We start from the raw sequence: 26705 nt of genomic DNA, 5'->3' as shown, positions 1-26705 counted from the left end.
TTCATGAGCTGTTCCAGTGAAACTCCAGTGCTACCCCAGTGTAATCAGCATTTTCTTCTGGGATAACAATATTGCATGTTCACCCAAATCAATGTAAGCGTTTCTCTTTAGTGTCCCTTTAACCAACACAACAGTTCTTGCTAGTTCAGTTAACAAGTGCAGCCCCAGTATAGACAACATGTTGTTCTGGGATATCGATATTGCATGTTCGCACAGCGCAGTGCTTACAGTCTCTGGCGAGGAGCGCTTGCTGGACACATGAAAGAAGAGGTGGTCTTCTCCGGCAATAAGGTACGAGACACCGTAGCCATCGTCGGCCACAGGGCCGAAGCCACCACCAGCCGAGATGAAGTCTGGAAACTTGCTGAGGTCAAGCAAGCTTGTCTGGTTGTGAGGCGTCTGGCTAGTGGACAGGCGCCAGGGCTCGCTGAGCACCTCGCGGAGGAACGGAGAGTCCACCTCCAGGTACTTGGAGACCACGTACAGGCAGAACAGGTGCCGATCGATGCCCTTGCCGCACATGGCGTCTTGGTATCTGAAACCACACAGTGAACGCACTTTAAAATGATGCTCGTGCGTGGCTGTACATCAAATCCGTGATCAACAAATAAATGAACTGACAGTGTCTTATTTCAGTCAGCTGATAAGCGTTCTCCTATGCTTTGCCGCTTGAGGATAGCAATCAGGATATGATGGTAAAAAGACTTACCCAGTTCCACCCAGTGTGAAATCTTGTTTTGTGATTTTGTGTGGGTGTCTGTGATTATGTTATTTGTAGAGTAGAGACGCATGGCAAAGGACGTGTGGCAGCCCCTGCCACATCCGCCTCTGCTACAGTGACTTTAGGACCTATTCACAGACGAGCCGCCCTTCGCCGTTTCACTGTGTGGCTACAGCTTCGTCCGCAACCTAAAGCCCCTAGATGCTGAAAAATAGCGGCGCTGTTTTATCCACACCGCCCCACCCTCGTCGCGCCGTCAACCACCTCTTTTTTCACCTTCTCTTTCGTGGAGCCGGCACATCCGGAACGCTGAGTGGCTGCGACGCTAGATACCTCCCAGTCAGGTGAGCCTGACGTCGCAAAAAGCGCGCGCAAGGAAACTTTGCACGCTTTTAGTTGCTCGCGCATGCCATGAACCCTCCAGGCGTGTGTGTGTGGGTGCATGCGTGTTTGTATGTGTGCATGTGTGCGCTTGCGTGTGTTGTGTGTGCGCACGTGTTCTTGTGTGTGTGCGAGTGCATGTGCGCGCCGGCGTGTGCGTAGGTTTGTGTATGTGTGCGCCATAGTGTGTGTGCGCTTGTGTATGTGTCTTCGTGCCTGTGCGTGCATGTGAACACGTATGTGAGTGTATGTGTGTGCCTGTGCGTGCGTGCGCTTGTGTATATTCGCGCGTGTGTATATGCGTGCGTGTCTATCGCGACTGTACCCGCGTGTGGATGTATGTAGGTGCATGTATCGCGTGTGCATGTATGTAGGGTGTGCGTGCATGTCTGTATCGCGAGCGTATGTATGTGTGTGCTTGCGTGTCTGTATCGCGTGTGCATGTACATGCGTGAGTATCTATCACTTGTATATGCATATGTGTATGTATGTGTGTGCGTGTCTGTAGCACATGTGTACGTGCGTGTGTGTCTATGTGCGTTCGTTCGTGTCTGTACCACGCGTGTATGCTCGTGTGTATGTGCGTATGTGTCTGTATCGCATGTGTACGTGCGTGGGTATGTATCTGCATGCGCAGGGGCGTAGCCAAGGGGGGGGTTGGGGGGGTTCAAACCCCCCCCCGAAATTTTTCAGTTTTGCTTGCGTATATAGGCACGCACACATACAAACGAACGCACGAACATACATAAAGTATGGTTGAACCCCCCCCGAAAAAAATTTCTGGCTACGCCCCTGTGCATGCGTGTCTGTGTCGCGTGTGTGCGCGTGTGTATATGTGCATGTGTGTGTGTGTATCGTGTGTGTATGCGCGTGCCTGCGTGCCTGTATTGCGTGTGCACGCGCATGTGTATATATGTTCATGCGTATGTGTCTGACAGCGGCATTGGCACAAAAAGACTTCAGGCCCACTCATTTCAAGCAATTCAAGTCAACCACCACATTTCTTCATGGCTACGTTTTTTGTGCTCATCAAGACAACAATTAGGAACAAAATTCTAGGCTATACTTTATGCTGCATACATTACATGTGCTTAATACAACTCCGTTTTACGGACAGCCGAAGCGGCGACGGAGAAGTAAACCACTCTGATGCCAGTTGGTATACTCATCTTTTTTTTTCGAAATGCATCCGCTTGTACTTATCAAAGCGTCTTAAAAAATATATAATTGTCATTATGTCCTATCGGAAGGCCCACTTTCACCACGACGGTTTTTAAGCGACAGATTCTCATTTAATGCTTCAAAGGGCCGAATGAACAAGCGCGCGCAGTGAGTCTAATGCGACTGTGGCGAGCCAGTGGAGGGTTCAGCGTGCCGTGCACACCGCGCCGGCCAGGGGACGGGAGAAATCCGAGGAGAATTGAGGAGGAAAACGCGTGCGTGGAGGAGAGTGTCGCTACTTTCAAAATCAAGGGGCTTTACCGCAACTGAGGCAGTTACGCCATCTATGGGTGTATCTGGGAACCGGAGCATGACATGCAACGCAGACACCCATCTGTTGTCAGGCCTAGCACTAGAATAGCCCCACTGTTAAATAAAGGGATAAATTTGTTTTGGTTCACTGAGATGGCTCTAGTAGAGTTAAAACTGCGGTTTGCCAAGATGTCATGACACACCTTGATGTTTCAGTGTTTGACGTGGCATCTTTGTGCCTGCAACCATCACACATTGAACAGACTTTCAAAAGGTGTTGATAGTATATGGCATGAACATTATGCTCATGATATAAAGGGAGAGCCAATGACCTTTACCGGTTAGGTGACAACATACTACAAGCTCTCTCCCATGCTCTGCAGCTTGAAGGTAAAATTTGGGATGGAAAAAATAAAACAAATGAAATGATTCATCAATGCGCATGAAAACACTTCTGCACACATCAATGAATTGCTTCATGTCTTTATCATATTCTTCGGGTTTTACATCCCAAAACCACGATATGATTATGGGGGCGCCGTAGTGAATCACCTGGGGTTTTTTAACGTGCACCTAAATCTAAGTACACAGGCGTCAATCATTTTTGCCTCTATTGAAAATGTGGCCGCCGCAGCTGGGATTCGATCCCGTGACCTTCGGGTCGGTAGTCAAGCACCATAACCAGTGGACCACTGTGGCAGTTGTTTCATGTCTTTAGCACATGTACTTCTGTGGAGCTTGTAACATCACACTTTCTTGTGTCATTACATGTCATTTTTCACTGTCTGCATATTTGACAAGCAAAGGCAAATTAATTAAAGTTGTTAGTGCACTAGGTCCATGTCCATTTCATGCTATTTGCAATTATTCGTCTGTGCGCACCTCTGCGTTGCATTGTTTACACTTCAGTCTGCCATACCAACTAGCCCTGGTTGAAGCACTTTCGAACCACGATTCTAGCTCCGAATTTTCTGTATTTTTCGTGCATGTTGTCAGCAAGAACACACAGCAGTAGCACATTGAGGTGACTCAGGCAAGACAGTTGTCATATGTACTTGTTTAAAACATGTTAAAGCATATGTATGCTGCTATATATATATGTGTGTGTATGTATAAAGATGTATAAGTGTACACACATTATATATATATATATATATATATATATATATATATATATATATATATATATATATATATATAAGTGCATTCAGGCACAAATTATGCTGCGCTGTCTGTAAATGAGTCAAATTCGCATGGCATGAATCCAAGGCACTCAGTATTACATTCCAAGAAAGAAAATGAAGGAATGTGTTGTTTTGTGTGAATTTCAGTAAATGTTAATTAGCATGTAGTTAAATATCTAATTATTCTGCAATCAGTCAGCTTCAATCCTTGCATAAAAAGAATTAAATATTAGGCCCAAAGTGCATGAACAGTTTGTTTTGTGGTCACATTCGTTTCGAGTAAAAGAAAAAAATACTTTTGACGTTGGTCCTAGAATGCGACATGTCGAACGATCATCGAACATGGTAGTGTCTCCAGCAAAGTGATCCTCTGCAGCAATACGCAGCACTATGAAAAGTTAAATGACCACTAGCTGTCCACTCAGGAAGCTTGCACGAATGTGAACACTGCGTTTCACGCCATTTGAAGAAACACCGACGAGTGTGTGGTGCGCCTCCGAAGTTGATGTGTACAATTGTACACACCGCCGCTGAAGGGGATATTATATATATATATATATACAGTAAAAGCTCGTTAATTCAAACTCGAAGAAGACTATAAAACTGTTCGAATTAAGCGGAGTTCGAATTAGCAGGCGCCCACTAGAATGAACAGACATCGCGCCACACCGTGCGGAGAGAACCCAGAGAAGCCACCTCTGAACTCGTTCCCGCAAATTAGGTAATAGTACACAATTGTGGCAGGTAATTTCGTAAATTAAGTTCATGCTCAAACAGCGAACAGAATTTATTGATCAGTCAGTGATGCCCCAGAAACAAGCAGCCACTTGCATTCACGTGAGCAGTGAGCCTTAATGCCAAAATATACGAAGCTATTTGTGCTCCAAAACACGTTCATTTACATGGCACAGTTAACGCAATCAAAATTTAAGGTCTTTCTTTCTTGGTTTATTTATAGAACAATATTGAAATGGCCCAAGGGGACACGGCTAAAGGCAAACATTGCCGGCCGTGCCACCCATACAGCAGTAGCAGCACACAGACGACATTTACAACCATAAAATCATACATGGAAATCAATCACTACACTTGTTTTACACAGATGAAAGTAATGAGTAATTCGGGTGATCATTCTGGGCCGATTTCTGCGAGGAGGGACGAAAGCCAGAGGGCTGCCAGTTCGAATTAACCGTTGTAGATACCGATGCGTTCGAATTATCGGGAGTTTTCCCCCATAGAAATACATAGGGCTGTGCCGAGACCAAGGTGTCCGTTCGAATTAGCAGTAAGTTCAAATTGACCAAGATTGAATTAACGAGCTTTTATCGTATACGCATATGTGATGTGGCCTCCCTGCCAAATTAAATTGTCGTAGACTCGTGACGCCGTTCGAGGACTGCTCTTATTCAACAATCACCCCATCAGTATCTGTAATTATACAGGATGGCAAATAAAACAATTTCAATTTCAGTTTCGCACCCTTTTTGGTGCCGCTTGCAAGCAATTCCGAGCTTGTCCCGCTTCTCCTGCAGTGTGGCATTTGGGTCCTGCATGGCCAGCACCCAGGCCCGAGACTCGCACGTCACCGGCCGCACCGTCTCCGTCCGGCCCTCACGGAACAACCGCGTCATCGACGCCTCGTACGTCAGGCTGAAGCGCCCGGCATCTCTGCACAGGATGGAATATAGTGCAACTTTGTCCTTATGCATTCAAAGTAAAACTACTTCGCGAGTTTGTCTCGTAATGGAGCTAGGTACTATATACAAAGAGGTCACTAAAAGACGAAAGGAGACACCAAACAGCAACAACAGAAGGTTTAAAGAATGGGTGAGTCGTACTATTGCTGTCGTTAAGTTTACTTAGATATGTTTAGAATAGAAGAGAATAGATGTTTATTTCATGAACAATACAGATCATTAGGAGTGAGAGAGGAAGCTCCTTTTAGGCAGCTTGACAAGGCTCTCACCCCGTACATCTTCGACATAGGTCCGCATTGGCCATAAACCTATCAATACTATACATCAGTAAATTAGATATAGTAATTCATATATACAAAATGATTGAAATAACAAATGTGCACGCCATGATCACTCTAAAAAGTAGCAGAGAAAAAAGAAAACAATACAGTGAATATATGTTACATAATCTTGCATGAGTCCTGACATGCTTAGAAGGACTGACAATTGGGCAAGTTGGTACGGATTCATACTGCTGGAATGGCGCCACAAGGGAAGACGAATGCACACGAGAAAGATTACACGAAACACAAGCGCCGATACACAAGCAGCGCTTGTGTTTCGTGTAATCTTTCTCGTGTGCATTCGTCTTCCCTTGTGGCGCCGTTTCAGCAGTATGAATCCTGACATAGTAAGCAAGTAATGAAACATTTCAGTTTATTTTAGACTAATGTGTACATTGTCCTGGGGACACATGGCTAGAGATGCAAGTGCCCGAGGGGCCAAGCAACCTACGCTTATAGCAACAGCAACTGGGTTCAGAACAACACTATAAAACAGTTGGACTACAGTCAAACCCCGCTATAACGAAATTGACGGTGTTCGGAAAAATGTTCGTTGAAGCGAACATTTCGTTGTAGTGAAATCGAAAAAAATATGGCTGACCTGAGCTAGTAGAACAGTGAAACTTTTATTTTCAAAATTCAAAATGTGTCTGCTGCTTCCTTTGCGTCCCCAGCAGCGTCACGACGCGATTCTCATATCTGCATAGCGACGCCACATTGAAAAGCACACAGAAACAAAGGCTTCTGCGAACGAACCAAACAGAGGCACGGGCGCGCAACACAAACTGCACAGTTGCACTAATACTAATACGCTAACACTAGCTATTCGCCGACAACGGCGACATACAGGCGTGCTATCATGGAGCGATGACTTATGCCTTATTCTATGCCTTATTCTATGCTATTCTTATCCACCACTCGCGGCTGTGCCCAGCGCTAAAAGCATGAAAAGCATTGGCATTGGAAAAGGCATCGTTCCGCGACTGCACCCCAGGGCTGCTCGCGTTGATAATGCGGATGTACCGTCGCTCTGACCACTTGCGAAAAGCACGAAAAGTACTGGAAAGGAATTGGAAAAGGAATCGTTCCGGATTGCACCCCAGTGTGGACAACTGAGCTTTGGCTTCGGATTGTCTGCGGTTAAGAAGCAACTCAAGCCAGTTGTGAAAGCAGAGCAGTCTGATCGCCGTCGCTATCAAGCGATGGCGGCCCCCATGCTCAGTCAACAGCGGCGGTTTCTGGTGGTGCCAACACGCGATTTAGACTTTGAATTCGTATTTTTTAGGGGTGTGCGAATATTCGAAATTTCGAATATTTTTCGAATAGTGTTTGCTATTCGATTCGATTCGCACTGGAATTTTACTATTCGAACTTCCCAAAAACAAATACAGTCACCATTCGATTGAAAGTGACCCCTTCAGATTTTCAATATGCTTCACCCCATTACACTCTCGTATTGCGGCAAAGCTGCCTTTCAAACTCCGTTACGGTCGAACTTTGCCAAGAGACAGTGAACGTCTAATTGAAAGTAGTCCCTAGATTTTCAATATGCTTCACCTCATCACACCCCGGTATTGCAGCAAAGCTGCCTTTCAAGCTCTGCTACGGTCGAACATTGCCAAGACACAGTCAACGTCCGATTGAAAGTGGTCCCTAGATTTTCAATATGCTTCACCTCATCACACCCCGGTATTGCGGCAAAGCTCCCGTTGAAGCTCTGCTATGGTCACAAATGTAAAAATTAGAGCTGTGCGAATAGGAAAATTTAGGGTGCGAAGCGAATTCGAATATTAAAGTGTGAGTGCGAATCGAATCGAATATTTTTCTAATATTTCTCGAATATTTCTAAAATATTTTTCGAATACTTCGAAGCGAAATTGCAGAAAAAAAAGTTAGAGAGGATTCCAAAGCATATTATTATGAGATAGCAACATGTAAGTGTTTCTTTTCGCTAGGTTGATGAAGGACTGGTGGGGTGGTGTTTCATAGTTGTCTTATCAAGAATGAGGCAATGTAGAGGCCGAATTGTATTTATGTGCATGGTTTGGTGCAACCAAAGTGTTGCCGACAACACTTTACAACGTGATAGGCAAGGATGCCATTTCCTATGCCTCTCCTCCTCTTTCAACTTCTGTGGAAGCCCAACTGATGTGGCGGACAAGGGTGTGCTCCCTTCAAGTCCGTAGTTCCAAATCTGCCTCGTAGACGTCCATATATAAGAACATCTGAAATTTTGGATGCTAAAAAACTTCGGCGTCCGATTTTTCAGACTTCCTGCCGAAATTTCAGGCCCAAAACAGCATTAATGAGCCCCTAACTCTGGCACATCTTTCATCTCCATGTTGGAACCAGCATTTTCTTGAGTTAATACATTTGCGACCGTAGCAGAGCTTCAAAGGCAGCTTTGCCTCAATAAGGGGGTGTGATGAGGTGAAGCATATTGAAAATCTAGGGACCACTTCCAATCGGACGTTGACTGTGTCTTGGCAAAGTTCAACCGTAACGGAGCTTGAAAGGCAGCTTTGCCGCAATACGAGAGTGCAATGAGGTGAAGCATATTAAAAATCTGAAGGGGTTACTTTCAATCGGACGATGACTGTATTTGTTTTTGGGAAGTTCGAATAGTTCGAATAGTAAAATTCCAGTGCGAATCGAATCGAATAGCAAACACTATTCGAAAAATATTCGAAATTTCGAATATTCGCACACCCCTGGTAAAAATGCTATGGTCGCAAATGTATTTTGTTGAAGTGGAATGGCAGCAGAAAAATTGTTCATTGTGGTGAGGATATTTATGCATTGACTCCTATGGACTGTTGACGGGGAACCGAGAATTTTTCGTTGTACCGGAAATTTCGTTGAAGCGGAGTTCGACTGTATACACAATACAAAAGTGCTTCTCCTTATGAAATGCTATAATGCAACATTTAACAAGTTCATAGATACAACAGCACAACTTGACATGGACAGATAGAAAAAAATGGGCAGTATAGGCAGGCAATTTCCTTTGCTTGCAACTGTTAGTCACACAAAGACACAAATGTTCATCTAGAAGTGACAAAGGCAGCGAATATTTTCAGGCAAAGACAAGCAAATAAGTATGAATTAGCCGAATTTATGCAGTAGAGCAGTTTAAATTAGGTGCCTTTAAAATACATTGAAAACATAGTAGCCCAAACAAAAATTGAAAATTTGTTTGAAATATTCAAGAGATTAAATCACCAGAGTCTGAATTATCGAGAGTCTACTGTAAATGGCAGCAGTCGACCTTCTCAAATTTATATCAAGGGGGTTTTCATGGGTATATGGTTGTTCAACACCATACAAAGTAGTGGTCATAGCCTGCAGGAAGCAGTAAGGTAAAGCACAGTAATTTAGTCATTCATCTGCAAACTGTACACAGATGAAACTTCACTTCAATATATCAAAAATGGAACAATGTACTCTGTGTTAAATCTTCCATGCTTAATTCAGTGTATTGAAGCATGCCAACTGATTTATTTCGTTGTTTGTATGTCTGTTCTGTAGTTATGTATCTACCCGTTGAGGTGGTCTAGTGGTTATGTCGCTCGACTGCTGACTCAAAGGTCGCGGGATTGAATTCGGGCTGCATCGGCCGCATTTTTCAATGGAGGCAGAAGTGCTAGAAGCTCGTGTACTCAGATTCAGGTGCACGTTAAAGAACCCTAGATGGTCAAAATTTCTGAAGCCCTCCATTAAGACATCCCTCACGACCATATAGTAGTTTTGGGACATAAAACCTCAACAGTTATTATCTATAGTTATCTAAATGCATTGTGTTGCATTTTGTAACCCACTTCTACTAAAGGCCCGGAATACAGGCTAGCATTAACTAATGAATAAATAAAAATAAATAAGTTATTACTGGTAATAGGGTTGGCATTCTTGAACTAAGACTTTCAGGCATCATATGCTTTCGTAAGATTCTGCAGGCCTCGTCTCTGGTAAGGCCAATAACTGCTGGGGTTTTACTTCCTAAAACCATGATATAGTTATGAGGGACATGCTAGTGGAGCGCTCGGGAACTTTTGACCATCTATGGTGCGATCTTGTACGCATTCCAAATAAGCACGGAGGTGTGGCGTTACATCCAGCCGCACACGAATGGCCAATGTGAACCGCGACAGACGTCACAGCCCTGCATTGACTAATCGCGTGTGGCTGGATGTAACACCACGCCTCCGTGCTTACTTTGGAGCGCTTACAAGATCGCACCACTAGTGTTCTTTAACGTGCATCTAAATCTAAGCACACGGGCATATCCAGCATTTCACTTCCATCGAAATGTGGCCGGCACGGTCAAGATTTCATCGCACGACCTACCGGTGAGCATTCGAGCACCACAACCTCCTAGACCACCGTGGCAGGTCGTCCCTGGTAAGGTTAAACGTGGGCAGAGTGTTACCTGTAGTAGGCGAGCTGCAGTGCCATCTGGAGGTAGGCATCGGGACTGCATCGGCACCTCTTCATGAAGCCCTTCCCGTAGGCGGTGTGCGTCAGCAGGTGAAGATCAACATCATCGAGCAACGTTTGTGCACACAGCAGACCCTCCTCTATCTTTTCAATCAGCTGCAGAGACAGAGAGGACAGTAATGCTGCTGCGATACTGATTGCTCTGGCAAAGGAAAAAGCATTGGGCAGCAGAGTCCTGTACAGTACTATACCAATAACCACTGAAGCAATGAAATTATGCGCAGCTTCAACAGACTTAACGTCGTGAAGGCCGATTAAACAACAGCGGAGCCGGTGGCATCGGCGTGCCTTTAATCCACTTTCACCAATGCTCCCTTCCTCCTCTCTCACCAACACCACCTGTGCTCGAGCACACGCTACCATTGGTCGACTCCTTTCATCGGCCCAGCCAATTGCGCTCCTGCTCTTTCCTCCTCCTCCTCTCCACACCACCTGCTCTGCTCCCATCACAGCTTCATCTTTGCTCTCCTCCTCTCTACCTACTTCATCCTCTGCACTTCGCTGCCCTTTCTCGACCAGGCTCAACTAGCTACACTGGCTTCCCTCTCACCCACTTAGCTTCAACCATGCTCTCCCTCTCATTAGAATTCGCTGTCGCAGCTAAGCTATAAAGTGCTGACGACGGATCTCCAGGTATTTACATTGACTTTAAACAGCACCACTGTTTAAAACCCAAGGGGAAACGCAAAAAAAAAAAATATCTTATATACTGGAGAGCGCTGACTCACCACAGGACATAAAAAGAACACTAATGCACTGGAGAAGTGCTCGATGTGGTGTCATCAGTGTTCTATGTCCTGTGGTGAATCCGCGTTATCAAGTATTTAAGATTATGACCCAACTAGCCCAGCAACAAATTGTGTTGAGCAATGTAATATGTTATCATATATCCATAAAGGCCCCAGTGGGGCGGGGGCATTAACAAGAAAACAGTAAATAGAAGACATTTTTTCATTGAATGTCAGGCATAAAAAATGGTGAACCAAAAAAGAATAAAGGCAACAGACACATAGCAAAATACAGAAAATGGGTTACGATAGAGAAAATACACAGGATAATATAGGAAACCATTATTTATTACTTGAATGTATATTTATTTCAATCTAGGAGGCTTCAGGATTCATGACTATCGGGTACAAGATAATGGAAATATTCTAGTCAAAAAGTCTTGACCTTAGTGCAGCTCTTTGTCCAAGTCTTCATATTTTTCAGAAGTAACTTTGTGTGTCAATAGTTTTGGATTTTTGTTGACTCTGTGAAAACACAGTGACAAGACCAGGAAGGTCCCAAGCAGCGTGTGATCTTTCAAAAGCCTGCACTTACATCTTGAGACAAGTCCCATCGTAGCCGTATGGGAGCAGGCAGCTCTAGGCTAGAGTGACCCCTGGTGTTGCCGTTTTCATCATATCTGCAAGCAGAGACCATTAAAAACCAAACACAATAAGTTTTCAACTGCATGAACAGTGTACTAGTTTCAGATTTCACATTTGAACTAAGAGTACATGCATCACAAGAAGCCTGGCCACATCCTGGCTACATCCAAGTAGAAAAACATAACACATGTGTATAGTAAGTTCATGTGTTATCCTTCTCCGCCGTACAGTTTCCATCTCTGTTTTGCAGATTTGTACCCAAGATCAAACCATGACAACTTGTCCAATTTTCTATGCTTATTGGCTGGTTGCCATTGTTACATAAAAGGAGCTATGAATGACTGTTATGAATGTTCACACCGGCCTTCATGAATGGTCCTTATGGCCTTTATGAATGTTCACAATCGTCTTTATGGCCTTTATGAACGTTCACAATTGTCTTTATGGCGTTTGTGCATGTTTGAAATCGTCTTTATGGCCTTTATGAATATTTGCAATCGTCTTTATGGCCTTTATGAATGTTTAATGTTTGCAATCGCATTTATGGTGTTTGTGAGTGCTCACAATGGCTTCGTGCTACTGCAAGTCGTGTCCCTTATTATCGAGAGCCCACTAGACTACGCAATTTGTAAACTGTTTACGTCAGGTTTGTAAGAAATTTCTGGTGCAATGCCTCCTGGCAGAACTCACTTGAGGATGAAAAAGTCCTGGGCCAGCACGTACTCCCAGTAGTGGCCCATGATGGGAGCATCGGCCCAGGAGTGCTCCGCGTTGAAGCCCACCCGTCCATTGCTGCCCACTATGAGGTTGAAGGACTTGTCAAACCAGCGGTCGTACCCGCGGCCGTGGAGCAAGGCGCGTGCATAGCGGTTCAACTCGTTTGGATTGCTCGGGTCGTACCTGGGACGCAGAGTAACATGCCTGGTTGCTTGCATACCTTAGCTAAGCATGAACACGGGCACATGAGCCACATCTCACCAGACCATGGCAAATACACATAATAACTAGAACCTACAGGTCTCATTGCTAAGAGGGGGTTGGGGTTGGGTTCAGACACCCCCCTGAAATTTTTATATTCGTATGAGTACACATACACATACACGCACAAATATATGGGGGTCAAACATGGACAGGGGGGGGGGGGGGTCAATGTAAACAAACCACACAACATGGCTCATTTCAGCAAATGTAGACAATTCTGGTCTCTGGTACTTAAGTAAACTTTCAGTAATTTTCATCAGTGTCGACAGCCAATGATAATTTCACACATTTTTTTATGAGAACCTTCTTTTCAAGAAACAGCATTCATTAAAGGTGCACTGCAACACTTTCTGAGCATGGCAAGAAAAATTTTTGGGACTTGTAGACAATGCTGCTGTGAACATGCAAGCCAAATATTATTCGCTGCATACAGAAAATGAGCCAACAATCTTCTTTAAGAGATCGCTTGCTCGCCTGTGCAGCATTCGGAGGTCTCCACTCTTTCACCATCACCAATGACCCCACAGCCAGTGCAACAGCCTGCTGATCACAGCAGCATTTGGATTTTACATTTGTCATCATGAATTACTCGTGAACAAAAGCTTACACATGCGGCCATGTTTCTTCATTCATCTAGCAAATAGGACACAGTTGCTATTAGCGTGTCCCACCCGTCCTGTTACCGCATCTCTGTTGCTCTCGGGTGCATTCGTCACATACCAACGTTGACAGTTACTATTAGCACATCGTGGAAAAAAGAGAAGCAGTACATAGCGAATCAGCATCGCCCAAACTCAAAGAAACCAAGAAGCTAAAGGCGAATGGGGTCAGTAGGCATTGCACCAACGAATCCATTCTTGATAAGCCACTAAAACACTTTTTCGGCACATAATAGTTGAAAGGTGTGGCAATCAGTTTAGTGTGTTCTCAGCTCTGAAGAAAGGTGTTGCAGAGCCCCCTCTTTCTTCAGTGATTCTAGCACGATGCTCCCAAACTCCCATGGCCTTATTCACGCTGTTCAGACATCTCAGCACTGTGGGACTTCATGAGATATTTATACAGCACCTCCTTTTTCAGTGTACATGCTTACGTCGTTTGAGGTTCAGCTCACTTTTTTTGCTCTCTCCCGTTCCACTATTCTTCTCTTTTTGTCACCGTATCTCCTCTCCCTGTGTGGGGGTAGCCAGCCAGAATTACCTCTGGTTGATCTGTCCGCCTTTCCATGCATTCTATCTCCCTCTTGAGCGATTATAACGGGGGTCTCAAACATGTGGCCCACGATCCTTTCACTAGTGGCTTGGCTCGCACATGACGATCTTCGTCCCATACTTTCTTTAAAATTTTTTTAATAGGTATGCTCATGAGCTACACAGGCATGACTGCTATCAAGCACTTTTTTTGTGAGGTACCCCATGTGGTTACCATGTGTTGAAACGTAACTGTGGAACAAAATTCTATATTTCAGAATTGCCGTGCAGATCTCAGTCATTTTGGAGATCAGTATCGATATGTTTCTCGAATTCTGATACTAAATCCCCTTCAGAAATGGCCCGTACATGAGATATGAGAAAGACCTTCTTGCAAAACCAGCTGCCATTTTGTTCAAACTCCCCACCCACCTCCAACTGTCTTCACTGTCCCGGCTCTTGTGAGATTAAATTTCGTGACTGCAGCCCACTAGCTGAGGCGAGATTGAGATCCCTGAATTATATAATGGTAAACCATGAGTACAGGGTATTGTATGGCAAAAACGAAGGAACAAAATGGTGCTCGCTTCTCCCTGAAAAGACTTGGGAGGCCAATGGGTCAACAAGATTCACCAACCGCAAAGAAGCCCTCTCCAAGTACGCACCGGTACTCATCTTCGTCGAGCACGAGCACGAATGCAGCCTTCTCGATGGCGTCGAGCGAGATGCGGTTGAGGCCCTTGCGGAAGTGTGTCTCGCGGAGGTGCGCCCACTGGCTCCGTTCGCCGGCCGTCAGGACGCCCAGGTGGGTCTCTCCCGGCTGTGGCTCGCCCGTGTGGTCCAGGATGCGCTGGATCTGCCGCTGGAGGTCGCAGGGCTGCAGCAGCCGGTGCTTGTGGTACACGAACAGCTTGAAGAATCGGCCCCGATGGTAGACCGCCACGTGCTGGGAGTCCTGGTAGTGGACCAGCCTGTCGGTCTCCACACCTGGGACCCTGTGCAATTGCAAGTGCTTTATTTTTCACAACTGAAACCTAAAGAAGTGGAGATGCCACAGAAATGAACTTCAAGATGGAGGTTAGCCAAGACACTCACCTTCATGGCTGCAAGTGGCACTGGCTAACACTCCTAGGATTACACAAGCGTAAATACCCAATAAAGTGGATGAGAAAGGGACCCCCACAGTAGCTCAACTGGTAGAGTATTGGACGCACTATCTCAATGTTGTAGGTTCAGTGCCTAGCTGCAACAAGTTGACTTTTCATCCACTCCAATTCCTTTCCATCTATGTCATAATTACTGTACTACAGCTAAAACATGCAAGTAATGTCCCCTATACGTTCCGTACCTTCATTGTCTGTTGGTTTTATTAGGTTGTGTCTAACAAAAGAAACAGGCCCTCGATCAATCCCCCCCCCCCACCTCTTTCGTTCACTATACAAAAAAGATGTTTCAAGCAGGTCATCTCACCGAGTGGTGTTGAACTGTCGCTCGTACTGCCGGGAGCACAGGGGCACGATCCCCTGCACCATGATGGGGCTCATCTGCTGGGTGTCGATGCCGCGGCGGAAGAGCATCGAGGCATACACCAGGTTCGCCGCCCGGGCAGCCTGGTTCGAGTTCATCTTCACCATGATGGCGTCGATAGCATAGAAGTTGGAGTTGACCATGATGGGGCTGCGGCCTCGCAGGTACACATACTCTTCCCACCAGTCCGACACGTAGTTGGTCGCCCACCAGGACTTTAGCCACAGGTATCTGCGCAGCGCAGCAGCCAACAAACAGTAAGGCTCGTGAAACAACAGAAATGACAGAGCCATGACAGAGCTGAGACAGAGCCAAGACACTTAATTCTTAAGGCAAAAGCCTTAGATGCCTCATCAAATGCAAGACGTGACTGTCGGCGTCGTCAACACGATTGATGCAAAAAATCGTTATGATGTGATGACGTCACCCTGTGATGCCATCACAATGCCACAGGTCACCAAAACTTCAGACGTTATGATGATGTCACATGTAACACGTCATCACAGGTTGCCAAAATTTGTGACGTCATCATGGCGTCATCTAACGTCACATTATAACATTGTCGCTTGGTCATATGTCGGCCAATCCCGGAGGCAGTGCAGAACTATGCTAAGTGCAGAAAGCTTTCAGAGGCGGGGGAATCAATGCAATCTACTGAGAATAAAAAGAAGATGGCTTTTGCCTATGAGTCACCTTAGGCGTGAATGCATAAGGGACGCTGTGAGTTTTTATTACCTTAAAGAGCTGCAAAAAGGCAGAGTGGCATAAGGGACGGGTTATACAGAAAGTGACCAAAATATTACTAACAGCCAGAAAACACGCAAGCGGTCAGTCACAACAGATAAAAGATGACGAGCAAGTGATAGCAGTAATGTGCATGGGAAGACTGTTTCAGTCAGTGGATGGATGAAAAGAGAAAAAAAATATGAAGGGCATTATTCTATATTTTGTGACAGTGTGGTAACAAGATGTCTTAACAACTCAGCTGAGCAACCTACCTGCACCTCTGTGCATCAGATGTGCTCGAAAGTGCAAAGAAACTTATTTTTCAGTAAGCATCCACTTTCAACGGAATGGTGGCTTGAGACTTAATTTAGAAGTACGCAAATGACAACTGCATTTGTACGAGTCAAAAGAGTGAAATAATTGTCTCCACAGCAAATAAACAAAGAGATGCCATAAGGAAAGGAACGCTGCTCACATGTGAGCACATGATCGTGCTGCTTCATAACAGCAAGAAATGTTTTGATGGGACAATCTTCTGTGCAAAATCTTGTTAAAGGCAATGACCATTTTCTCAACCACACAGCAATGCAATTTTTGCTAAGCAATACACATAACTTGTATAGCTTAATAATATCTGGGGTTTAACGTCCCAAAACCACGCTATGATTATGAGAGATGCCGCATTGGAGGGCTCCGGAAATTTCGACCTCCTGGGGTTCTTTAACGTGCACCTAAATCTACTAAGTACATGGGCCTCAAACATTTTCGCCTCCATCGAAAATGCAGCCGCCGACTTGTATAGCTTTGAACTGGCGATTGTTCAAGTAAGGATAAAGCAAGGGTTAAAGAAAAAGCTTACGGATACAGTAGCTGCACACCGTGTCACTAAGTGAACAAAACTAACAGCTTCCAAAACACAATGAGCATACATTTGGCTAGGGAAATATGTGCACCCCTACAGTTTGAACTGTGTGCTACAGTCAAACCTCAATATATTGAAGTAAATGACAGTCATGTTTTAATACAATTGAGCACTAACAGACAATAATGCCAAGGAAAGTATAGGGGATGTTATTACTTGTAAATGTAAGGTAAATGTGTAAATACAGTGCAAATATAGTGTTTCGAGTTATGTTTACAATGGATTTTCAGGTATACCAAAGCTACTTTCGTGTAAGATGCAACACTGACTATGTAAGAAAACAATTTCCCAGAAAATGCCCATTAGTAACCCATATGTGCCCAAACTTGAAAAAAATTGAGAGAGAGAGAGAGAGAGAATAAACGTTAATTTTGGGCAAGCGCACTGTGCACCCCGCCCAAAAATTGAGAAAAGAAATATTTTTATTCACAAATAGGGCACTTGTACCCTCAACAAACTGCAAAAAAAAGTTATTTACTGTCAGGTAAGTGCAACACTGTTTTGCAGAACTTTTTGCGCCGAGTTGTTTTCTCGCGGCAGCTAGCACACCTTGTCTATTTGCAATAAGGGGCAACAGTATGGTCATTGGTACCAAACGACTTTTTCCCTGAACGGTGGACTGGCGGAATTTTCGCAATTTGAAGACAGAGAAAGGGTCATAACTTAAATTTTCTTCCGCTCCATGGCCTCTCCCATACAAAGTACACGTTCGCCCAGATGAAACAGTCCACACGTGGCAATAGTTAGGACAAGCAATGTGTAGGCTACAGCACACGTTTAGGCAGACACCTGCTTGGTTCGCTATAGGTGGCTCTAGTCTTCAGCTAAAGAAGTAGCGATTTCAAAGCACATCAAAGAAGCATCCTACATGCAGGACACTGGGCGTGTACGGGTTAAAATACAGTCACCAATATGAGAGAGCAAAACATGTTCATCAGGAGAGTGAGATTTACCTAAAGTTGCAGACTGGAAGAAAGCCAAACCGAAAATATTAACAGGAAGAAACCCGTAGGTGCAAGCGGCACTAGTGTTTTGTCTGTAGTGACACCTCTGAAAATTGTGCCAAGAAAAAAACTCATGCCCCAGCTCAAATGCCATCGTCCGTCGCACTTACACCAAAGCCACGAGCCTTACCTCTGCAACTTGATGGCAATACCGCTGCGGAACTCGGCCGCCAGTGCCTCCATGCGCTCGTAGTTCGCCTCGTCGAGCAGCGGCTTCACAGACTTCAGGTAGCGGTGCATGGTGTCGTCCAGCGATGGCAGTGGTAGCTTGGGCAGTGTCGACTGGTAGCTGAACAACAGTGGATCCCGGCCCTTGAGCAACTTGACAGCACAGAACCATAGCTGTGTTGGCAAGGACACCTTAAACGAAGAAAAAGGCAGTTGGTTAGTTTACAGGGTTTAACGAAGAATCTTGGACAATGAGAGACTACGAGGGCTCTGGAAGTAGGGGAATTTTTCCAAAGGGCTCGCTTCTTTGTTAGACACAGCCAAACGAATCCATCAGACAGTTAAGCCAAGGAGAGCCAAGGAAAGACAGCATGTTGTCTTTAACTGTAGTGCAGTAATTACGATGTGAATCGAAATTAATTAAAGTGGACAAAAAAACATCCTTTTCGTCGGTGGGATCCTAACATTTGAATGACTTGTCCAATGCACCACCAAGTGAGCTACAACGGAAGGCGCTTCCCTGTCAACTTCGTTAACTAATTCAGATCCCACCAACAGAAACGGTGTTTTTAAAAAAGACTGCTTTAATTCACTTCAATTTACGTCATAATTACTACACTACAGTTAACAGCAATGACTGATGTCTCCTATGCTTTCCTTAAACTAATTGTCTGTTGCATTCACTTGAGGGCTCCAGATATTTTTGGCCACCTGGGGTTCTTTAACATGCACTGACATTCCACAGTACAAAAGTGGGCCTCTGGTATTTCCCCTTCATTGAAATGAGTCTTCTATGGCTAGGATCAAACCTGCAGCTTTTAGTTAAGTAGCCGAGCACCGTAACCACTGGGCCATCATGACAACGAGGAAAAATACAAGGACACAGCTGTTTACATGTACTAGCGTATTCGCTTGCATAATGATCAGTCGCATAATGGTAGCACAGCCTCCCCAATGTCTTTTTTTCCTCGTGCAATGATCGCACATCGATATTCAGAGCTTTGTTTACACTTGCCCGTAATTCGTCTGTCAATGCTTCCTCACCATAGGGTAGAACGTCAGTTATACGGCTGCTGTCACATTAAAGGCTAATTAATATGCACTCGAGCGTGGAAACCAGACTAATAGCAGGCACATTAAATTCAACAAGGTTAATGTTCAGCGTTAGAGACGCCAGCACAAGCTAAAAAAAGCAGGCAAGCTACGCTGGGCATTTAGTACGTCAAAGATCTGCAAGTTTCCGCAATCTGAAAAGACAGCCCTTAAGTACTTAATTTCCGTGTGGAAAGGCATAATCATAATAATTGTTGGGGTATCACGTCCCAAAACCACGATATGATTATGAGACACGCTGTAGTGCTTGGCTCCGGGTGATTTTGACCATCTGGGGTTCTTTAAGGTGTACCTAAACCTAAGTGCATGGAGCTCTAACATTTTGCCTTCATAGAAATGTGGCCACCGCGACTGGGATTCGGTACCATGACCTTCGGGTCGACAGTCAAGTACCATAACCACTAGAGTACCTCGGTGGGAGTGGAGAAGTATGTATGTTAAACCACTGGAGATGATACAGAACCAGGTGCACACAATTGTAAGCAAAGTTTCAAATAGTAAAGAGCAAAACTGATTTCAAATAGTAAGGAACACAAGGCCTTGCCGGCAAATTCAGGGTGTCACAGTACATCTACTCGTCTGGGCTGCATTGCAGTGGCAATTTTGGAGAATTTTGTGTGTGGAAGGAATTGCAGCAAGTATTCCGTCATTAAAGAAGCAAGGTACTGCACCGAATGTATTCAATGCGGGAGCGAAATTGTATAAGCAGTTTCAATGGGCTGCCATGTTGGGCATATGTGCCACTTGAGCGCAACACATGGTATCAATGCATACCGTAAAATCCCGAGCAAGCGACCCCTTGCCCTTTTCAGGAGATATGGAATATGTGCCAACAGCCAAGCAAGCGACCCCCCCCTCCCCTCCCATCCCCCTTTTTTTTCAATCTGTTTCCGCTACAGAATGCTGCAGCAGTGGTCCCTAGAAACCCAAGCTCTGAGACTTTTGAGATATGTGCATGATTTCTTATAAGTTATTACTTTTACAGTGTGGTGCCTCGGGGTTGCACTCTGAGTCGTCACAAATCGTTGGAACGTTTGAAGAATGTCCTTCCCCCCTTGTCATAGCACATAAAATTTCATACGAGGATTTCCTCCAGTTCAGTAAAACAATAAATGCATGCGTATTCGATAAAGCATTTTATTAGAAGCACAGGTGTGCATCATTCTGAGAGGCTGAAGTTCGTTAAAAACAACTTAGCTTTAAATAAAGTCCTTGACAATCAATGCTTTCTTTCTTTAGTCAACTTTTTATTGGAATAGACTTCAGAAAGAATCTAAGCTGCATTGCAAGTTTGAAATAACTTTTGAAAGCAGTGAACATAACTGCAATTCCAACGGCATCTGCCAGCGTCTTCCATCTCTCCTCGCTTTGTATCTCGTCTCAGTTATCTCGGTCAATCAAGGTGTTTGCCACATGAAACATATAGTGGAAGGAATAGATTGCTCCTCTTAGCACTGCCATGTTCAGATCCAAGAAATAGAAAAAAAAAAAGAAGAGGGCACTTGTGAAAGTCCTTTCCAACAAAGCCAACATCCTAGTACACTGCAATCAATGACAGAGCCAGAAGTGATAAGATATTACGCAGAGCAAGGAGGCAATGATAAGGCAGTCTTTATCACGCAGGCAGCAAAGGATGAACTGCAGGTGCAAGCCATGAAAGATAAGAAAAATGTAGGACAGCCTTCATGGTGACTCACACACAAAGGTCACTTTTATCAAGTTACATGCACAGCCCACTACACTGTTGAAGGGAACTCTCAGCAGTTAATAAAAGAAACAGAACTAAACAAGTTTTGTACCACTAATGGAAAAAAACAACAGATATGATAAACTGAACATACCTCTAGATGTGAAAAATTTGTTGGGTTATTGCACCACACCTAGGCAATAATCAATGGCAAATACCAAGCTGTTCCCATTAACCGCGAACTGGACTGTACAATGTGACAGCTGCACTACTGATTGGCAGGCCACACAGAATTCTTTATTGAACTTAAATGTTCATTACCTGAACATACTGGCAAGGTCAAGTCAAACGAACGTCACTGAAGTGAAGAAAATTTTGGACTTAAATCTACACCCTTTGAAGTTCTATATCATGTGTATTGCATGCATGCATGCACACACCTATAAAAACAGAATAATGTTGAGAAAAGCAATTTCAGGAGAGAAATCAATACATTTTGTTTCAAAGCACAGAATTTGTTTGACAAAGCACAGAAGGCACGATTTCTTCCATCAATAAGGTATTCATTTTGTCATAAAATGGAAGTGTTATCAAGACCTGAAGTATGACTAAAAATTAACATTCTTTTTAGCAAGTATTCCTGATACTGTAGTAATCAAAGTTATCACCAGCCATTACGCGAGCGAACACGTGTGCCAAAATGCTTAAACAGAGTTCACAAAATTAAATACTGACAGACGCCCACTTCCACATTATGATGCAAAGCATAATCACATTCTTAATCATGAAAACATTACTATTTGGCTATATCATAAATAGTTAAGAAGAAATTAAGAATTATTTGCTCATTTTATTATGACCAAGCAACATAAAAAAAACTATTCCCCCACCACCCCCCAAAAGAAAAAAAAAACTAACAAATCGTGACTTTGAATGCTCAACAAGTCATTAAGGCAAGCGATACCAGCCCTCTATTCAACATCTGCTTGAGGAACTTTCCATTCAAGCCAGACCTACAGACAGATTATGAGGTTTTTCCCTGGCCTCCCTTTAGCCATTAAAGCATCAATAGACCAGCAACACAGCAACCTTCTCGTAAGCCGCACCCACATAGCAGCTTCCACATACAGCCTTAGACTCCAAAGACAGCTGTTCCATTCTATGCAAAGCCACACCGGACAGGAGAGACAGGGCTTGGCTTGTCGTGGCTAAGTGACATCCGCCCAAACAATGAACGTACACAAGATGAACCCGATAAGCCATTGTTTTGCCTCACAAGGGAGAGACGGAACAGCTGTCGGGTGCCGGTACATTCTCCAACTCTGGCAGAGGCAAAAAAAAAAAAACAACAAGAAAAAAAAAGAGGTCCCCTGCACTCGAAAGAAAAACAAATTCCAGGTGTAATTATGCTGAGCAGCAGGAAAAAGTACGGCACTTCCTGGAGTCGGGCAGTGATGAAGACGGCTCTCCAGACACTCGCTCATTCCTCCTTATTGCATTCTGCCCAGGAAAGAGGAAATGTTTTCTGGAGGGGGCGGCTTTCATAGACGACAAAGTCGTTACTCATGCACCATAGACATCCTCCCATCCCCTCCTCTACTGCCAAACCCCACTTTCAATTCCCTCCTCCATTTAATTGCGATCGCGGCTCTCGTGCCACGTGCGGCAGGAAAGAGCCAGCGCATCCACGTGGAACTCGAAAGAAAAAAATGGGGGGTGGAGGGGTGGGGGGGGGGTGATAAACAAGCAGACTGCCGGCTCCGCTCGGCTTTCAGAACAAACAAAGAGAGCTGCAGCGGGGAGCAGTTTACGCCATCGCACAGTTGCAAAAGCAAGGCCTGCTCAAGATACAGTGACCTTGATAGCACAGCCGCCCCCTCCTCACCAAGGCTAGCCCACGCTCGCTCTGGAAGTCAGCGAAGTGCGTCATAGTGCCTCGGGCCGTCCATACGTAACGTCCTGTTATCACGAGATAAAGAAAGTGAAAGCGGCACTCTCGAGGTCCCGCTTCTGCTCCTTTACTTTTTTTCTTGATCTCGAAATCCTGCTCCTTTAGTACTCTTTTTATTTCTCACGTGTTTTTGCTTCTGAAACAACTCTACTGGCACGTGGTCGTAGTGAAAGTGAAACCTGGTAGAGATTAAACCCGGCGCTTTCTTTTTTGCAGAAAACAAAGAAAGAACAAGGAGTTTAAATAAAGTTGGCAAAGGAAACACATCAGCAAGCCATTACTTAATATTTATAGATGTCAATATTTTATTACACATTTTTCAGTTACAAGTGAACATAATCCTAAGTACCATTGCGTGACCAGTATTAATTTGCTGGACTTTTTTTTTTAAAACGAGAACATTTTCAACACTCGAGTTACATTTCATATGATGTCAGTGTCGTGGTTTCTTTGCATTTTGCATAATCCCTAACGAACCTGTGCCTTAACTCGATAGCTTTAAAATGGTTTTTGATTGTGTGTAGCCAAATTTCTTATGTGTCACAATAGACTTCAATTGCCCTAGCTATTTCATCTGTGGATTTACACGGTGTATTTCTCTGGGAAGCAGCAGTATATATTGCAGCTATATTTACTGGAGGTGTATTTTAATGCACAGCTTAACATTTCAAGACCTCGGAAACCCTTTACATGTCCGACTAAAAAACTGCTAAACTCGGATGAGCGAAATTCTCTTCGGGCAAAAAGCTACGCTATAGCAACTGTTCAGAATATTCCTTTTCGTTACGTAACCACAGTTTCTTTTTTTAACCAAAAATAGGCAGAAATTAGAAATCTTGGAAAAGTTGATTATGTATGAAGTACACACCTACATAATTCATCAATAAAACAGATACCACAATTACGTAAGCTAGTCTATAGCTACCTTCATGGGAAAAAATCTTTAGGTATATCAGTATGCTTTGTTGTTACACACCAAAATATTTGTTATCGCGACTTCTGCAACATTGGCAAAGTAAATACTTGATACCAAATGTAAAATAATAAGGCATGTTTATAAAGTTTAAATACTTACAGAAGTGCAGTTAATAGTATTATGGCATCTGCTTTGAATGTGTATTTTTAGCACTGAACTCCCTGCTCTGATTTTCTTTTCTTTCGATTGAGCACTTTCCCACAACTTGAGAAAGAATTTCAGGGACTAAATCAAACATAGACCTGTTCACAGCAGTCACTTTGTTGAAATCAGTTCAGCACTTTCTTAATAAGAACACCTTTTCGCTTAAAATAATCTGCACATAAAACTCGGAATTTACCACAAGTATGCAAAAACTGAAAAGCGCAACCATGGGTGCTTGTCAGCCTGCAAAGAGTACCCTTGCCTTAAAAAAATCTGGGTTACTAAACCAACAACTTTTAACAACAGTCTAGTGGCACAGCCCACACCCTTTTTGCAAGCCTGGTTAAAATTTGCGCATAGATTTTCCACTCGTCGCGTAACCTGAAGCCAGCTGCTTTTCACGCTCGACGGAAAACGAGAGTTACACACGCAATTGTGCCACAGGCGCTGCCAAGAACAGCTGCAACACCGATCACGCAACAACACGTCTATGTGGTGTAAAAGCACAGAAAACTAGGGTAACTGGCAGGACTTTCTAATAGATGTCTATGTAGACTACCCAGAACGTAACGAAACAAACAGAAAACTTCTGCTCTCATTTTCACTTGTTTAGCAGTGTCGGCCGGTGGTTTCATTACCGGGAATACCAGCACAAATCAGTGGTTACATGTTGCCAGGAATTCAAAGCATAAAAATATCATAGTTTTGAACTAATGAAACTTCTCCGGGTTCCATGACAAACTGTAATAACAATTTTCTTCTTTTCTGGGTGGCAGTAAATTCCTTTTGAAGCACCTTCTTTTTTTTCTTGCGGCAAATGAAATATTTTCTTCTTTGCCTGTAGCCTTATCAGACAGTATGCAAGACGAAAGTTTTGTTCTATTTCAAGAAGCAGAGAAACCAGTAGGGCTTTTCTGTTTCAGAGTTGGTGCTCCATAGCTATTTTCTCATATAAATTTCCAGGTACTTTCTATCTAATGATTTCAATAACACAACAACAATTACTATTGTTGTTATAGAGTGGCTGGAAGAAGGCAGCGCTTAGAACAACAAGATCTAAGGAGTCAAGGACACAATCATTGCATCCAAGGCTGGCGAGAGAAGACTGAAGTGGTTCTGGCCACGAAACAAGGCAAGATGAGAACTACCATGTAAACTCGTATAGTAGCCACACACCGGATTCACACGAAAGTTAAACAATACGCCTCTCCTTCAGATTGTGCAGCTAGATTTATTTATAGCGTGAAACTCAAGTTGAGGTTTGTTCATCTTTCCACAGATCAAGCGGACCTAATAACCTTAAAAGAATAGGCTATACAGGAACAACAAAGCATTATGCCACCATTGTCTGGTGTGTTCATTTGCAGCTGGTAGTCATACTTGATGCATTTTCAAGATGCAACAAGTGTATGCTTTACAAGAAAATTATGAAGCACAGACAGTGAGTAAAATGGCCACGTTTAAAATATGTTGCTTCAGCATTAAGATGCTCATAGTTAGTTTGATCCTAGGCCACAAGATCCAGAACGGTGTCGGGGAGAAACATGAAAAGATAGATGTGCAAGTTGTTATTGATAATGTCAACACGCACTAATGCACGACTTTTGATATCTTTTGCAAATAATGCATAAAGGTAAACTCATTATAACGAATTTCCATCTTACACGAAAATAACTTCATGATAACCGAAACTTCGTTATAAACATATATTGCTACCGAAACTTCGTTATAAACGTATATTCCTAACACTGTATGTATTGCAAGACTATTTTTCGTTTACTTCATTATAACCGATATTTCGTTATATCGAGGTTTCAGCGTATACACTTTATTCTAAGCGAAAAACATATGTTGCCATTTAAAAAAAACGAGAGAGAGAGAGAGAGGGGGGGGGGGCACAGATATTGAAAAAGTCTATACAGCACATTGGAGAGCTTAGCAAGAACAAATTAGTGGCCCACATAAACTACTAACTGTGCCTCTGCAAGCTGCCTCGGGTCATTAACTAATTAGAGCAGTAACTTATGCCATCTCAATACCAGCCGATCAGATTCATGCACAAAAGGCCACGTGTTCACTTTGGCTTGGAGAGCAAGTACGACTAACAAGAACCCCGTAAAATGCCAGTAAAGAATCCAGAGAATAAGTTCTAAACAGGCCGGATTCAAATGCCCAAGCATGTATGCCCTGAACATGCAGCAGTGTTGCAGCTGTTCCATGCTATGAGAAACGATTAATTTCTCATGAACTGACAGACCGGATGAGAGAGTCGGAAAAAAAATGGGAAAGGCACAACCGTCGTAAAAGTCAACGCAGTGATGTCATGCCACAGCGACGCAGTACAGCTGAAAACAATATGAAGTGACGATATCACACATATGTGCACTTGCGCTGCCCATCTATCATACGTCTTTTTTTATAGCAGTGTTTTTTTTTTTTCTCTCTAACATGAAATATTTCTTTACGCAATCAGGGCCTCCATGCCAGCCTTTGCTATGGCCAGTTCTACAATGAAATGTGATCATTCCTGGCAATGAGACACTAGACTCAAATGAAACCTACTGCCTCCAAATGCTCCTTTAGACTTGACAACATTTTTATACTCAATGTTATCTTTACCCAGTCATATTAGAGACTGTTATATTTTCAATGAAATAACATGGCAACTTGAAA

The 26705-nt window shown here is 43.8% G+C and overlaps 1 protein-coding gene across 4 annotated transcripts in view; it reads right to left on the bottom strand.

Moving 5' to 3' along the window:
* The window catches only part of LOC119401414 (carnitine O-palmitoyltransferase 1, liver isoform), a 32992-nt gene that overhangs the window by 2742 nt on the left and 3545 nt on the right, over positions 1–26705 (bottom strand). For all 4 annotated transcript variants that reach the window (XM_037668197.2, XM_037668199.2, XM_037668198.2 and 1 more), the window contains exons 3-10: positions 18124–18353; positions 15285–15572; positions 14480–14809; positions 12337–12546; positions 11597–11681; positions 10206–10369; positions 5239–5427; positions 229–535 (exon numbers count right to left, since the gene is read on the bottom strand). In XM_037668197.2, coding sequence (XP_037524125.1) covers positions 229–535; positions 5239–5427; positions 10206–10369; positions 11597–11681; positions 12337–12546; positions 14480–14809; positions 15285–15572; positions 18124–18353 — 1803 coding nt within the window. The remainder of the gene's footprint in view (positions 1–228; positions 536–5238; positions 5428–10205; positions 10370–11596; positions 11682–12336; positions 12547–14479; positions 14810–15284; positions 15573–18123; positions 18354–26705) is intronic.

This window comes from Rhipicephalus sanguineus, chromosome 8, assembly GCF_013339695.2.
Source record: "Rhipicephalus sanguineus isolate Rsan-2018 chromosome 8, BIME_Rsan_1.4, whole genome shotgun sequence".
Lineage (NCBI taxonomy): Eukaryota > Metazoa > Arthropoda > Arachnida > Ixodida > Ixodidae > Rhipicephalus > Rhipicephalus sanguineus.
This window is presented reverse-complemented; position numbering and strand designations above follow the sequence as displayed.